The sequence below is a fragment of the Nothoprocta perdicaria genome, unplaced genomic scaffold (assembly GCF_003342845.1).
Source record: "Nothoprocta perdicaria isolate Ctin4 unplaced genomic scaffold, notPer1 scaffold_8, whole genome shotgun sequence".
NCBI classification, from domain to species: Eukaryota; Metazoa; Chordata; class Aves; order Tinamiformes; family Tinamidae; genus Nothoprocta; species Nothoprocta perdicaria.
In genome coordinates, this window is record NW_020456087.1 from 994,024 (window position 1) to 1,009,653 (window position 15,630).

Below are 15,630 nucleotides of genomic sequence, written 5' to 3' on the forward strand. Positions count from 1 at the left end.
TAAGCTTGATTTTAATTTACTAACCGTAATTACATGGATGTTTTTAATTTTTCATTTTAATGCCAGAATATTTCCTGGTCTCTAAGCAGTCATGAGCTGCTACAGAAACTGAGGGCTACTTACAGTATTGGCATTTCTATTAATCCACTGCAAAGGACAAACCTGCGTTTTTCCTGTACCTGCACTGTGGTATGTATTGGGGAAGGATGGATGGGAGGCCATGCACTCCTCTCCTCCCGTTTTCCCGGTTGCAATGCCATCCTCCTTCCCTGAGAAGGAGCAGCCGAGGACGTTCCGGGCAATGTCTGCTTTGAAATGGTCAATTCCCCACAACAGAGATGTAAAACTGCATTTTCTGAGTATCTGCAACTACTGCCCCGAGGTATTTAGTCATAGCCACCTAACTTACTGAGAAAAGAGGTTAAAACTATTTTGACAACTGAGTTCTGCATGCCTGGAGGTCTGTGAAGAGGTCCAGTAATAAACATGGTAACTCTAGTTAGAGTGGGATTACAGAAATGCCTTCCAAATGTGAAGAAATACTTCACAGACTTTCTATTCTTGAATTCAAGTAGAGCTTTACTAGATTTACAATTTGCTAATTTTAATCTGTGGAATTTTATTAGTATATCCACAAAAGTACTTCTCCGTCTTGTTTTCTGAAGTGGCGCTTCTTGTTTCACTACATTTTAAAAAAAAAAAAAAAAAAAGAAAAAAAAGTCTTGCAAGCTTGTGTTATTGGTATGGCTTGCTGTATCTTGCAGAGCCCTTCGTAAACACATTGCAGAGAGGAAAGAAAGCCAAGTGTTGCAGTCAGTATACCAAGCACCTAGAATATTTTTAGGAATGCGCCTTTGTTTATAATTCATGAAAGGTTTGGAGAGATTACAATATATTGCACTGCATCACTTGCGTAAATAGTGAATTTGACATTAAGAAAAAAAGATATTAATTCAGATGTTATTGTTATTAAAAGTATCCAAGACAACAGCATAAATTATATGCATTAATAATATTGTATACTTTGCAACAAGTGCTCTGACAAGTACAGAGTAGGAAAAATATATATGACTATACCACTAAGGAAAATGAAGAATAGTTTTATTGGGTTATGATATTATAATAAAAGGACTGTCAAAGGATGTGTGTATCTTCAGCAAAACTTAAGGATGACTTTAAATGCTTAAAATTAAAGCTTGAATACTCAGTTCTCCGGGAAGCTTTCCTGGTGCTTGTATCAGTGTGGCATTTAGGAGCTATAGATAACAAACTGTTTTTGTGTCAAGTTAGCAGATATTGTTGGAATCAAATTGCACTTAAAGAATTACTTAAATTTACCCATTTGCTTTGCTCTAAGATGACTATCTCAATGTTTTTGAAAAGTAAAAATTATTTTTGGAAGAATTACAATAGCAAATGAAGGAGGATTGATTCTTTTGTATATTTGCACTGTTGTGTTATGAAACTATTGGCAATAATCTTAAGCTCAAAGAAGTCAACTGCATATCTAAATAGTAATACTTCAGCTTACATGAATAATTATGTATGATAAAGGGAGTGTTGCTTGATGTAAAAAAAATGTCTTTGAAGAAAGTCAAACTTCAAAAATGGTAAGAAAATTACTTAGAGTTTTGAATTTTGAACTTTTCAGACTAAACAAAACTTACCCATTCTGAAATTATGTGAGCAGAAAACATTGGTCTGTTCTCTTGTAGCTAGTGTGACATTATTTAAATAATGAACCTAAACAGTAGTGGATATTCCATATTTGAAATACATGTGTGTTGGTCTTTAACGGGGAAGACCTTTCATGTCCTTAGCAGAACTGAGGAGAAGAGCTGAAAAGCAGCAGTGAGCGGGCGAAGCTCCGTGCCCGGTTGTGCCGGCGCCGCGATGCCCTCCGGAGCCTTTGGCACCACTGCCGTTTCTCCCGGGTCCTGCCACGGGAATAGCCAGGATGAGTAACTGTGAATAGCTTTGAGAAGACAAGGGGCAGACCAGCTGGTTCCGTAAGCCATTGGTCTACAGGCGTCAAAAAATTGTGAGTTTCTGTTTTTTTATGTGTTGTGTCCAGGCATATGAAAAAAAGCCCCTCTCGCTTTCATCCAAAGGAGGGATGTCAGCCTGGCTCTCTAGGGAGAAACCCAAATTTAGGGAGAATCCCAAATTTTGCATTCTTGTATGTCTCGAGTGTTTGTTCTTTAGTGGTTTTGGCAGACTCTTGCTTGGCCTTTTCTGCCACTGATTTTGAAAACCCATTGGTCTCTAAGAGTGCAGAGTACCTCGTCTTTGCCAGCGTTTTCTTTTATTTATTTTTAGTGATCCAGTATGCTGAACTAGTCAAAATCATTTCACTCCTGTGTCAGTTTGCTTATTCCTATTGAAAGTGCTTTTCTACAGATTTTCATGTTTGATACTCATATAACTTCATGCGGTGAAAATGTTTTATTAGGGGGTTAGAGATACAGTTTGTTTGGTTTTGCCATGTAGCGAATATTTGCATAGAGAGATAATGGTGGTTTTGCGACCATGAAACATGCGTCCTACTCAAATCAATTGATTTAATTTGAAAATCTATTCGAGTGATAGGAAAAACAGTGCTTTAGACCTGCAGTGCTTTCCTAATGAAGCTGCATTTTATACTGTAATGTTTATTAAGGTTTATTGTAAAAGTTATCAAAGATAGTGTTCAGTGTTTACTTTTAAAACATATTCGAATGGAGGAAAAAAAATATATTGGAAGGAAGAGTCATTGCAAGAGTTTTGATTAGTATTTGTGGCGTAAAAGGAAGTTATTTAGAGGCTAAAGGAATTTGTGAAAAGATAATTGCTCAGACCAGCATTCTCATTAACCTAATTTGCATTAAATGTGCTTTTGTGAATTGCAGCTATTGCTTTGGCACTTGAAAGCTGTGCTTTGTTAGCTTATTTAAAGACCTGAATTAAACTACAGCTTAAGTCTTACCCTTTAATTCCGCAGTATCAAACTGGCTCCGTTATCAGCTACCTTTGTGGGTGTGGAGAATCGCAACCAGCTCTTATCCCAGTGGATTTTCTTGTGTTTAGCTGCTTTACATCCAGGCATTCCCAGACACCCAGAGCATCCCATTGAGCCTTTGGTCTCATTTTACAGTTGCTCCTCTCCAGCAGCAGCGAAAACTCTTCGCTTCCCTTGAGACAAAGCTAGGGAAATAACTGAAGGTCTTTGGGGCGTGTTTGAAGAAAAACCTTTGCTCTAATAGTGTAAAAGTTCTAAGAATCATTTGGTCTGACTATTTTTCAATAGAACTTTATGGTTGAATTTAGTTATACATGTAAGAAGATGGGCTGTTAAAACGTGAATTAATTTGCATATTTTGATCATGAGATTGAGGAGCTGATTTGGATTTTTGTAATTTTCAGCATTAGTTGCTGTTTGTTAACAGCTCTGGAGGTTCTGAAGCTGGGGCATTTGCCGAACCCGCGCGTCGTGCAGCGAAGCTCTCCTGTGGGGAGCGCGTCCCCTCGGCGCTCCTGCGAGGTGTCGGAGTGACTCAGCGTCACAGAGCTTCGCATCAGTTGTGTGAACTGAAGATTTGTAAAAGGAGACTTTTTAGAAGTCTAAAAGTAAATTTTGGTGCTTGGTTTTAAATATTCACAAAGGTACGGTCTGACGTTGGCTGCTTTGCGCTGGTAGTACCTGGAAACACCGAGTGTAAACCCGGCCCAGCTGGCCAAGACCAGGGAATCTGTGAGCTGGGCAGCACTGAACAGTGCTGGAAACAAAACGTCATGAAACAGGGACCCAAGTCCAAGATGAACTCGGTAACGGTCATCAGTATCTATATAAATACCGAGCTGAAAAGGTCTCTTTCTTGCTTGAATGGTTCCCAGTGGGATGGGTCCCAGTACGTGCCAGGCACTGGTGCTGTTGGTATTTGCAGGTGCTGCCGCTATCCAGGTAGCCCACAGATTGTTAGCTGGGCAGCACGTGTCAAACACATGAGTGTAAAATGAGCAAATGTCTTGCAGAAATGTGATAGGAAGTTGGTAAAGAGCTACAGATACATATATAGCTTAATTAACTCTAGTTAAGGTTACTTTCTTTCAGTCACTTATGCATGTGAGTTGAATTAGGTTTTTGCTGGCTCCAATGCTATTTTATTGACTGCACGCTTGAGTAAGGACGAGTGCAAGTAAGGAAGGGCCCAGAGAACTTAAGTGCCAGACAAAAAGTCTTTACTGGCCCTGTAACAAACTGTTTTAAACCACAGGATTTATTGACTGAATTTATTTAGGGTAGGGAGTACAAGGAGAGTAATTTTGTTTTTACATATGAACAAATTACTTCTTTTCTGTAGGAGACTCCTTTGCACAGTTTCGATTTGCTGAAGAGAAGGAATGGGATACGGAAAGCCTAAGCCATAAGCAGGTAACAGAAAAACTCCCCTTCCATTGAGTTTGTGTGGAAAATCACCCTGAATACATCCAGTTTTCCATACTTTTAATAGCAAACAAATAGCAGACATAGTATTCTATGTTAAGTGATCTCCGCATTCCACATGGAAGGGCTTAAAAGGCACAGGATACCGCTGGTGCAGTTTGGGAACCTGACGTGGGGTACACAGAGGTGGCTGTTGTTTCAGCAGCAAGTGTTTTAATACAGTAGCCCTGCTTATTCTGTGGCTATTTTTATTAATTTATCTGTAATGGTGGAAGTTCTGGAATCTTCCCCTGTCCTTACTCCCACAAATGAAGAAAAAATATGGGAATGTGAAACATGAGAATGTAATAGATGCTTTTATCTATTTATTTATCTTAATGGAAGCTTACTGTGTGTTGAATTTTATTGCAGCTATCAGTCCTTAATGTCGACTGTCAGACTTTGGTCCAGGCCCTTCAGGAACTGCCTCTACATCTAAGGTTGAATGTGGCTGCCGAGCTTGTGCAGGTAATGCTGTTTATTCAGGCAATATAATAGAAATATTGTAAGTGAAACAATCTGTGCTAGAACAAATGCTTTAAACTTGGTCTTGTGACTCACATGCAACTTGCATGTAAGTAAATGATTTCCTGAGAGTGGTGAGTGAGTCAGCAGGGTGGGAATTGAGATGTAACTAATCCCATGGCATCCTGATAAAAGCAGTGATAAATAGTAAGTTGACATTTGTTGTTGTAGCATTTGCTGGTGTTTTATATTCTGGTCTCATTTTTCAAGGTGCTTAGTGATGTTACACAGCTTTTGTCAAATCAGTCTCAGCAAGCTGTAGCGGAGTTTGCTTTCAAGGTGCATTTTGGAAGGAAGATCTAGCCAACTTTTGTCTTCAATCACTCCAGAACTCAGAGTACTGGCTGGGCTAATTATGGATGCGTAGGAGAAGGAACTGTGCAGGAATTATTTGTGGAATGATGAATTATTTTTTTTTAGTGTACAATCTCCTATTTCATTTTAAGGGCTACAAGGAATTTATTTATAGCTTGTTAGGTGCTCAGCTACCACCAAACTAACTTTACTATATCTTGTTTCTGAATTGAACTCTAATTCTAGCTTCTTACATGATGAAACAAGAAGTATGAATTACAGTCCAGTTAGACAGAACAGTGCAAGCTGAGTCCACCCTTACAAGGGCTAAGGTCTTTTCCTGTGCTCCTTAGGCATCGACACCTGCTGAGCTCCCGCCCATCAAACTTAAAACCATTGAAGACAGCAAGAGAAGAGAGACTCTGTTTCAACAGAGCAAAGCAGCGCCCGGTTCCCATCGCGGGGGCCGTTCTGCTGCCCCGCCAGAACCTGCAGGAAAAGCTGCTCGTGCAGCAGAGCCGCTTCAGCGCGGCCGCCCGCTGCCGCAGCAGGACACTGACGCCCTGGATGAGGAACTGGATCGGCTCCTCAATCTGGATGCTCCCGGTACTGTGGAAAATAGCTGTGTGTCAAGGACCATAGACAGCACCATAACTGAGAAAGAGCAGAAAAGGGATTATAAGGAAAAAGGTAAGATTCCTCCCCTTCCTTTCCAGTTTTTATCCTGCCTAAGATAACTTGAGAGCTGTAGCCCTCCTCTTCAGCATACTGGTGTTTGAAAGCTGTTGCTTATGGAAATAATATAGCTTGACACTTTCTTTGGTAGAAGCAAATTAAATCATCTAAAGCTTTTAAAATGCCGTGAGTGAAAATGCTCCTTTGTTACTTCTGGAGCTTGTTGGAATGTGGTCTTTTCCCTGTTTGGCCACCATCTCATATCCTGGCTTTTATTTATTTTTTTAAATTCTAAATCTATTTGATAAAAATGTGGCCTAATAGAATATGCACATCTGCTCCCTTTCAAGCATTATGCCTTTAAGGTTACATGATTAGTTGGATAAATGAATAAAACAATGAGTTTTTTCCATATCGTCAACAAAGGTTGAACGTGAAACAACAACCAAAGTAAAGCTTGAGCCCTTGAACTGCAGCAGACAAAATCTTAGCTATCCGCATAACTGCCTTGATAGTTAAGTATGTCTGAATCTTAATCAGGTCAGTACTTTGCAAGATGGATTAAAAATTGCTATTAATTTTTAGGATCAAAAAGATTGCCCAATTTTTGTTTTTCTTATTCAGATCCTTGATCTGTAATTCAAGGATGGCAGATGCTTACTTGGATGTCTAAAATAAAATAAAATCTATCCTTTAGGATGAAAAGACTTGTGATTACCTCCAGAAATCCTGGTCATCTTCATAGAGATCCCATAAACTCCCTGTAGCAGTAGGTAGCCCTTAATTCCTTCTAGACTCCAAGAAACCATAGTTCCAAGTTTTCCAGGTCCGTAGATATTAATAAGTTACTAATTAACTAAGGAGCTTACAGCAAAACTAGTCACAGAGAAGTAAGTTGTAGGACATTTTACCAGTTACCTTTTTTCATTATTTTTGAAGCCAAATTTGGAAAGTGCTATGGGAACTGTTGCTGACAGGACACCTTCCATGCTCGTCAATACGGAGTAAATACAGAATACTGTGGCTATCCTGGAATACTCCTAACACATTAAAATACTGCTTATTTTGTAGGGAATGTATCATTGCTAAAATTGTTTCCAATAATATCTCAAATGTTAAATAGACTTTAACAGTATTTTCCTCTCCAATAACAGTATGTAGTATTAAGAAAAGTTCTTCACTGATGTGCTGATTTTCACCACTGTTAGCATGTCCACTTTAAACATTAAAATAACATCGTGCATATTTTATTTTGTTAGTTCTAGTGATAAGTAGTGCTCTTCCTCCCCTATCCCTCCATGAATCTTTAATATCTTCTCCTTCCCCCCAATTTTATATTCTTTTTGAATTGTGACTCCCCAGCTGTTACAGAAGGAATTGTTTCCAGATTTTTATGTCTGTTCTGTTTATTCTTCTAGAACCTCAAAAACTGGATGTGCCTGAAGAGAACAGCTCAGCATCACAGCAGCAGCAGCAGCAAAGTGCATCTAAAAATGTCACTGAGGAGGAGCTTGAAGACTGGCTGGACAGCATGATATCCTGAAGCCAAAATTCTCTTATGCGAATAAATGAATATAACAAAAGTTAAGTAGAAAGTATTAGTTAAAGGAGGTCACTCTATTGCTTAATCTCTTTTTTTATTTCCTTGGTTCAGGATGCCCAATACTCACCCTAAATTTGCTTAAATTTATTGAAATTCAAGTTAGTTATTATTCCTGGTAAACCGTACTTATTTAAGACAAATTTTGTGATAAAATTAGAGGTGCATGCCGTGGCATATCAGTCACAGAAGTTGCTTCAGCCTGTACTTGCTGTATGTAGTTGCTATAAAATAAAACCGTGAACATAAAATACATGGCTCTTTAATCAGCACCCCATGCCACATTTCCACTGCAGTAGAAAAACCAAAAAGAAGAGACAGTAGAGGTATTATTTGGCTTATACTTTATTGCAGTGGGCACTTTTCATTAGAAGGGAAAAAAAAAAAAAAAGCATAAACTTAGCAGCTTCTACATACAGATGACCATGAAGCATTGTTTTATTTTGGCCTAACATTTAGATTTTATTCATTTTGATACACTGTATTTCTTTTAACAGCAGCATCAAGTAAGCTGTTATTGAAGGTGGTGTATATAAATGAACTTGAGGTGCAGTTTCATACAGAAAGACAGAAAAGCAACACAGTTAATGGATCTGTCCATCTAGTACACTAACATAAATAAAAAGTTTGCATAGCTATGTCTATAGAGGTTTTAAGGCACTTAATTGATGTTTCATGGTCAACAGAGTGTTTGAAAATGTTTTCTTTAACTGCTTAAAGCTGTATTAAGCTGTATCGTAATACATTCACTAGCAAGTACTGAGGGACAAACCGTACTGCAGTTAAAACATTTTTGAGGCAAGGCCTCTGATGTTCAAGTTCTTAAATTCAAATGTTGTGCAATTAAGATGTCTCGTAGCCCTTTCAGCGGTACTGCCAAACACTGGGTTAATGGTTAAGAGTTTTTAAATCAGGCCCTATTTGAATCGGAAGGCTCAAGTTAATTTTGGCATAGATTTCAAACTGAACTTTCAGCAGAAGACCTGTTTCATACGTGGTAGGCAAAAAAAAAAAAGCCCATGACTCGGTTACAAATGCATGTCTAGAAGTTTAAAGACATTTAAACCAAGCATGAGTTCTGAATTTATACCCTACAAAGAAAAGGTAAGAGGTTTTCCTGTTTACTGGATCTTAACAGCTCAGGAATAGAAGAGTCTCTTCTGCGGTAACATTAGCCGAGTTGATCCTCATACTGTTTCCGAAAGCAGTCTCCTGCAGGGAAGAAATCCCAGCATCTTTCTTGGTACATCTTCCACACAAATGACTCCTGTAAATGATAAAGTATATTTATTTTACCACAGATAAACTTTTAATGAAAACTGACCAGTACTGTGCAAGTAAAAGCAACGTGAAAATGTTGAAACTGCCATTTCATAATTCAAGAGTGCCTGTAAAATGAGTTGTTGGAGATAAGTGCATCTGATGCAGTACTCTGGGAAGTTAAGCCTTGGGCAGAAAAACTGCTAAGTGTAAATTAGTAATTATGATATGAAAAAAAAAACCTCTACAGTCTGTATATATACAATGTGTTTTATTTACTGAAAAAGCATTTTTGAAGGTTAAGCTACTTTCCTACTGTTTGCATTACAGGCTATTTACATCCTAAATCATATTTCTTTTCTTATTTATTAATGTTTAGGGCTTAATTGCATTAAACACTGACATGCTCACAGAGAGATGTGTACTGTAAATATAGTAGTTCAACTACTTTATTCCCTCCCATATTCCCTGTAGCTGCTATGTTTCAGGGTTTCATTTCAGATAATAAGGTGACAGGTAGGTGGCTGGCAACTGTCAATTTACTGCCTTTCTGGAGAGGGGTAGTATTTACCCTTACTTTTATGCCCAGAACATAAGGGACATAAGTCCTCCTCTCCGTGAGGGTGGTATTTGTCTCCACCCTTTGGTGGTACATCAGTTCCATCTCTTAGTACATAAGTACAAGGCTGGAGAAGATTAAAAGTAATGAAGTAATTTAAGCTTTGATTAAAGATGATCTTCTACTTACCTGGCCAGTATGCTCAGTTTCATCCTTATTAATAAGATACATTAAAAAGAACCTGAAAGAAGCACATGAAGTATTAATATAGAAAACATAACATCTCTGCTTCTTTGCCTCATTCTAGGAAAGAAAATTATGCCAAAAAACAAAGTAATGACCTTACTTCTAAATTATAAAATACATATGTCTATATCTAATATAGACATATATTTATATATAAGTTTAAAATGAGCCACAAGTTTCAGTGGCTTCATCAGTGTTACCAATTAAGATGTCTTGTAGCCCTTAGGACATCTTAGTGATAAAATTAAGATTATGACATGTTAATAGACCAAGCTCCCCTTGCAATCTGCTTCCAAACTGAAAGGATTTGCAGACAGCTGTTCAGTGCCCTTCCACATATCTGGATTTTCCTTCCAGAGCAGGACTGAGGCCGAGCGGGGCCGTCGGGTGTCACCCTGCCCTGGCAGCTCACATGCAGAGCAAACACTGTAAGGACATGGAGCAGCAGGGAGTGGAGGAGAGGACATCGGAAAGGACGGGATAGCCTCACAGAATCCTGTTTTAGGATTGTTCAGCAGTGTGAACTCGCCTCCAAGTTAGTCTGGAGCTGAAAGGTGCTGTGTATTGTAATTCCAGGTCATGGGGTAAAACACTTACAGGTAGTTTGCCAGGTTGTGCTCTTGCAAAGTGTGTGTTTCAAAGCCGTGTGGGGTTGTGTCAAAGTAGTCATTGCCGATTCCACAAATAAAACATTTGGTCTGGAAATGGAATTCAAATGTTTAAAATTCAGTTTTAACCCTAAGCAAATATTATTACTGGTAACAATCTAGATTAATAGGATTAGATAAAAAATGTAACATGTTTATTCATACCTCCATATCTTCTCTCACTTGTTCTTGCTGGTCTCTTAATTCACCAAAAGCATCAATAATCAGACCTATTTTGTATTGAAAAAAGCAAAATACAAGGACTTAGCAACATTTATATTTTATGCTATGCAGAAGAGTAACTCTACCTTAATCAAATATCCTCCCCTGCATTTGGAGTTCAGCATACTTATGTCGAGGTTGAACAACTGAAGTTACAATCTCTTGGTTTCCAGACACAGAACGTTTGTTTACACTTCAGTCCCAGTGGGAATTTCTCTGCCACAGGAGTATTATCTTAAGGATTATTGACATGCACTGTGGTCAATGGAAGTTTACATCAGACATGTATTTTTTTTTGTATTCTTCCTAGGACAGTGCATATGTTTATGAACTAAGAGCAAAAATAGTGTTTTAGAATTACTTATTTCTGAGTTCATAAAACCATTATTTCTGCCAATATTGCTTAAATAATCTCAAAGAGAGCTGTGATTGTATGTTTCAGAACTTCAGTGCGCTTTGTTTTACCAGTTTCTACCATGGTAAGTGAAGAAAGATACCTTGAATAATGGCCAGTAGGATAACAATGACAAAGAAGAAAAATGTGATATCAAAGACAATTCGATACATTTCATAAGGGTCTCCAGCAGGATCCTCGATTTCATCTCCAATGCCACCACCAGCTCTTACACCCACATACATGTGGAACAGATAACACTAAAGGGGAACAAAAAAGTTGAGAAATGATAAAAATATTAGCACAAGTCTGCATGTTTCGTTGAGTACTACTGTACTCAACTATCTCCTATCACTTGCTTAAATTGCTAAGGTTCAGGCTTATTCTGAGTAATAATAATAATTCTGAGAGGATATGTTCTAAAGTCTTGTAATATGGTGTAGGAAATGCTAGCAACTATTTCTGTAAAATAAATAATGATATAGTTAGTTACAACAGGTCACCTTTGTTAAGGTGGTTTTGGTTAACTTTTTTGTAATATTAAACATCTGTTTTTATTATATGATGTTTAAATGATGATTAAATGATTTATGGTCACACATAAGCTGTGTTCAGTTTGAGGCAGAAGAAATACTTTAACGCACAGAGCAATGTTGTTGTAGTGTTTTTTAACACCTAAGTCTTTATGGAAAAATATTTACAAATCTGACTAAGCTGTGCAAGGGTATGGGAGTGTGCTACAGCCTCACACTAGTTAATGCCCCTGTAGAAATCAACTACACAATCTTCTGTTTCATGATATGGGATAACAATAAAGAAAAACTCTAAGTGTTTGGTAGTCACATTAGGTAGTAGTGATAATGCTAAATAATCATAGAAACTAACAAAACTGGTCTTAAGCAAAGACTAAAAATTATACATTCAAGTTAGAATACAGTTTTTCTACTCAGGTAAGTTACTGTTACTAGCTTAATCATACTTAAAAACATAATAGAAACTGATTTAAACCACTTTGCAGAGCTGTTTAAAAATGTCAATTTTAAACATGTCAATTACTCCAGTTACTCCTAGATCCATTTTCTGAGTCTGGTACGTGAGCTTTATTTCAGGTCAAACCTTTGTATTCAGCTCACAGAGGGTCTAGTGTAACAGTGGGCATTTTCTTCCCTTCTATAATCTGCACATCTGGCTTGCAGTGAGTATTTGATGGAAAGGTGAAGAATAGGTGAAATCATTTTATGTAGTCAATGATAAATCTCTGAGGAATTTTGTTCTATCAGTGACATGTAACACAGGGCAGATTATGGTGACCAAGCCCTGGAAGAAAATCACTGTCAGCAACCCAGATGTTTAACACATGCTATTTTGTGCTGATTTATTTATGCAGTAAGAAAATCAAACCCTCTTCATACTGTAAGAAACAGCTGTAGAGTATATTTTAATGACATATATATTATTTGGTTTTCTGTTGTGACAAGTAGAAAGAGAAGGTAAGTTAGTAACAGCTGATTATTACTCCTCATAAGCTTTAATTTCTTCCTCCTCCACTCACCTCTGATTTCTTACTTTCCAACTAAATTACCAATTGTGAGTAGTTTGAACAGGGATCTATAACAAGTGCTAATAAATCATATACTTAATGCTGCCTAAATAAGGATAGGAAGAGCTTGCAAATATTGGCAACCAAGTCAGCTTTGCTTGTGTCGTAGCGAAAAAGCTTTCTTCAGGACTGACAAATTTGTCATGAGTTTTCATAAACTTTTAAGAGTTTGCTCTCTGCACGTGTAAAAGCAGCAGCCAACCATACACCACAGTATTTAGTAAGAAAATGCAAAATATCTTCCTGTATTAGTGAACAACATCTATGGCACTGAGAGAACAGCAGAGACCTTTTGAGAATTCAGGTTGACAGGCGAGGCATGTGTTACTTACGGTCATCATGTCGTCACATTTCATGTCTGGTTCATCTTCATCTTCACTTTTGTTGTAGAATTTTCGGAAGAAGTTGAAGGCCACAACAGTGTACAGATACACTACTACAGCCAGGAGCCCTACCGTAAGCACGAGCTGGGGAGAGACAGATGGCAAGAAAGTCAGATTCAATTTCATTTGGGTAGAGCAACTGAACCAGACCACTCTTCTGCCTTAAGGAGTGAAAGTGCATCATCACATTGTACCTTTCCCAGGAAGGGAACTAAAGATAGCAGTAATGCTGGCTTTGAGATATCCCAACTGCTTGGGGAAGCAGAGGGGTCAGTTCTACCCTGCTACCACATAAAAACTATCACCAAAAATTGCCATTGTTTCCATATTTCTAAGCAACATACTTACAAATTATATATCAGCGAAGCAGTGTTTCCAGTATTTGAGATAAAAGTGAATTTCAAGTAACTTAGAGACATATATATATATATATAAGAAATTAAAAGATCAAAAATATGCCCCTTAATTAATTTGATAAACAATTTTAGGTATGACTTAGTATTTACCATAGCCTATTTTACGCACCAAATTTAGTTAAGCCAAGCCTTAGTAAAGTGAGATACAATTTCTTAGAGAAACAAAAACAAAATTTCCAGGTCTGGCTTTTCAGCTTAGCAATATGCTCCTTACAGCTGCATTTCAATCGAAAAACCTATAGTTGTCTTTCAGTGTTTGTCTGTCTGCTGATGAGAAGATCAATAGTACCCAGAAATGCTAATCTCGGCTTCTTAAGAAAGATAAGCTTTCTAAAAGCTCTGGTCTTGAGTTGCAACACTTTTTTTCACTATGCTTAGTTTTGGAGCATGATTCCACATTGAGAAAAATCTCTTAAAGAAGGCGTACCCGTCATTTAAATTAAAGTAATACAGCTCTGGTTATCCTGGAAGAAATGAACAAAAATACAGATCTAAGTTGTTGTTCAGCATATGCAGTGCTTTAGCAAGCTCTATGCCTGACAGGCCATAAGGGTGGGCTTAGAAATAGATTCCACAGTGCAGAACGCCCATACCTGGAAGCACAGTCTCATTAGCTAAGTATTGAAATATCAACAGCACCCAGATGCTTTTTACTGCAGCAGCTGAGGAGAGATGCATTATAAGTAGTTGTGACCAATCTCAGTTCATGGGTGATCATAAAAAGGATTTGACTAGGTCATAATTAATATACTGCAGTTTTTCTATAATGTTGGGTGTAGGCATTTTATGTAAAACACCTTATCAGTGTCCTATGGGTATAGTTTAATAGGGTATTACAGGATTTAACACAGATTAACAGTGCTGCAGAAGACAGAGTGGGGTTCATTGTTTGCTTAGTCCTGGTCAGACTGGATTCCAATTCAATACTGTCAGGATACTGTAAGATTTTTTTTTTCCCTGTATGTACAAACACTCACCTGTTTGCCATTGTGGGTTACTGAGGACAGAATGGTTCGCAGGGTCTTGAAGCCCATAGCAATGTCCAGCAGATGAGCAGCAAAGAAGAAGTTGTTGTAGTGCCCAAGGATGGACATAGTTGTGTACCAGGCTAAGTATAAAAACGACTGCAGAGAAAGAGAAAAGTAGCAGAACTTTAGCAGGTACTAATGTCCATTATTGGATCTGAATATAGCTTTCTTTGCTCATTTCATTTTTGAGAAAAAGCAATGTCATCATGATACAATCTGAATACCTTTATTGTACATACAGAAAGACTGTTACTTTGTCCCTCAAGATCACTGCTGTTCATTTATGTTTACTGCTTAGTTACGATAACAAAACCTTTATACTGGCATATTTAACTGCAGCATATATATTTTTAACATCAAAATCTGCCTTAAAATTGCTTTGTCTGAGGAGCTTGTTACACAGTGCTTTATATTTCAAAGGAGGAGAGAAAATGCAGTGCGTTACTGTTAGGCTCACGTCTCACACCGTGTTGACTAGGAAACCCAGAAGGCACAAAATGTAGCTTATTTTTTTAATGAGTAATGAACTTGCAGCCACTTTGACAGGAGAGCTCTTACTCAAGAACAATATTCAGTGTGCTTTTAGTCAGGGCACATGAATTTAGACATCTTCACTTGATTCACCGTGACCTTGGTTGTGTGGGAGGCTCGAGAAGATCCATGTAGCTCTTATTCAAATAAAGGAATTTAAAAGCTGTGCCTGGGTTCTTCAAAAGAGAAGGTATGAAAGAAGGGAACTAACCCACAATGTCAAAGAGAGAATTCAAGATAACTTTCTCTAGACTCTGCTTGATCTAAAAAATAAAAACGTCTTTATACCAAATTGTATGAATGTTTTCATGAACTTCCCATTCCATGTTTACTGTCAAATATTTTAATGCAAATATAATTTAAAGCATTTTGCTACAACACTGTGCAGAAAGCAAAATATTTTATAGTGGTTGTGTAATTCATTACTGTCTGTGTATGTTTCTTGTGCGTCTTCCAATATCCACTTTTTTAATATTCATGTTTAGGGTAGATTGAAGCAAGTTCTAGGCTTAACATACTTACGTTATCAGTAAAAACAACACCAAGCTTCCAAATGTGGTACTTCGTATCAATGGAGCTTAACCTAGGGAAGATCAAATTTTTGGAATGCAAAAACATCAAAACAAAGTATTTAAAAGTTATGGAAAATTTCCTTTTCTTAAATTACATTCAAGCATTTAAGCATACTTTTGCATAATAACTAACTCACCTAACCTTTTCCTTTAGCAAGTACAGGCAACTAAGTGGCTCGGCCGCTCACCGCGGTTGCCTGAAGCCTGCGATACGCA

At 37.7% G+C, this 15,630-nt stretch overlaps 2 protein-coding genes across 2 annotated transcripts in view; one reads left to right on the top strand and one right to left on the bottom strand.

Annotated features, from left to right (window-relative positions):
- Positions 1 to 7,698, top strand: part of AVEN (apoptosis and caspase activation inhibitor) — a 59,684-nt gene extending 51,986 nt beyond the window's left edge. Inside the window, exons 3-6 of the mRNA XM_026051843.1 lie at positions 4,341 to 4,411; positions 4,835 to 4,930; positions 5,635 to 5,971; positions 7,375 to 7,698. Of these exons, the coding sequence (XP_025907628.1) occupies positions 4,341 to 4,411; positions 4,835 to 4,930; positions 5,635 to 5,971; positions 7,375 to 7,499 (629 nt within the window). The 3' untranslated portion in view covers positions 7,500 to 7,698. The remainder of the gene's footprint in view (positions 1 to 4,340; positions 4,412 to 4,834; positions 4,931 to 5,634; positions 5,972 to 7,374) is intronic.
- A 529-nt stretch (positions 7,699 to 8,227) lies between these two features.
- Positions 8,228 to 15,630, bottom strand: part of RYR3 (ryanodine receptor 3) — a 175,244-nt gene continuing 167,841 nt past the window's right edge. Inside the window, exons 97-104 of the mRNA XM_026051764.1 lie at positions 15,365 to 15,425; positions 14,261 to 14,407; positions 12,817 to 12,951; positions 10,988 to 11,144; positions 10,434 to 10,498; positions 10,219 to 10,319; positions 9,565 to 9,616; positions 8,228 to 8,823 (exon numbers count right to left, since the gene is read on the bottom strand). Coding sequence (XP_025907549.1) covers positions 8,728 to 8,823; positions 9,565 to 9,616; positions 10,219 to 10,319; positions 10,434 to 10,498; positions 10,988 to 11,144; positions 12,817 to 12,951; positions 14,261 to 14,407; positions 15,365 to 15,425 — 814 coding nt within the window. The 3' untranslated portion in view covers positions 8,228 to 8,727. The remainder of the gene's footprint in view (positions 8,824 to 9,564; positions 9,617 to 10,218; positions 10,320 to 10,433; positions 10,499 to 10,987; positions 11,145 to 12,816; positions 12,952 to 14,260; positions 14,408 to 15,364; positions 15,426 to 15,630) is intronic.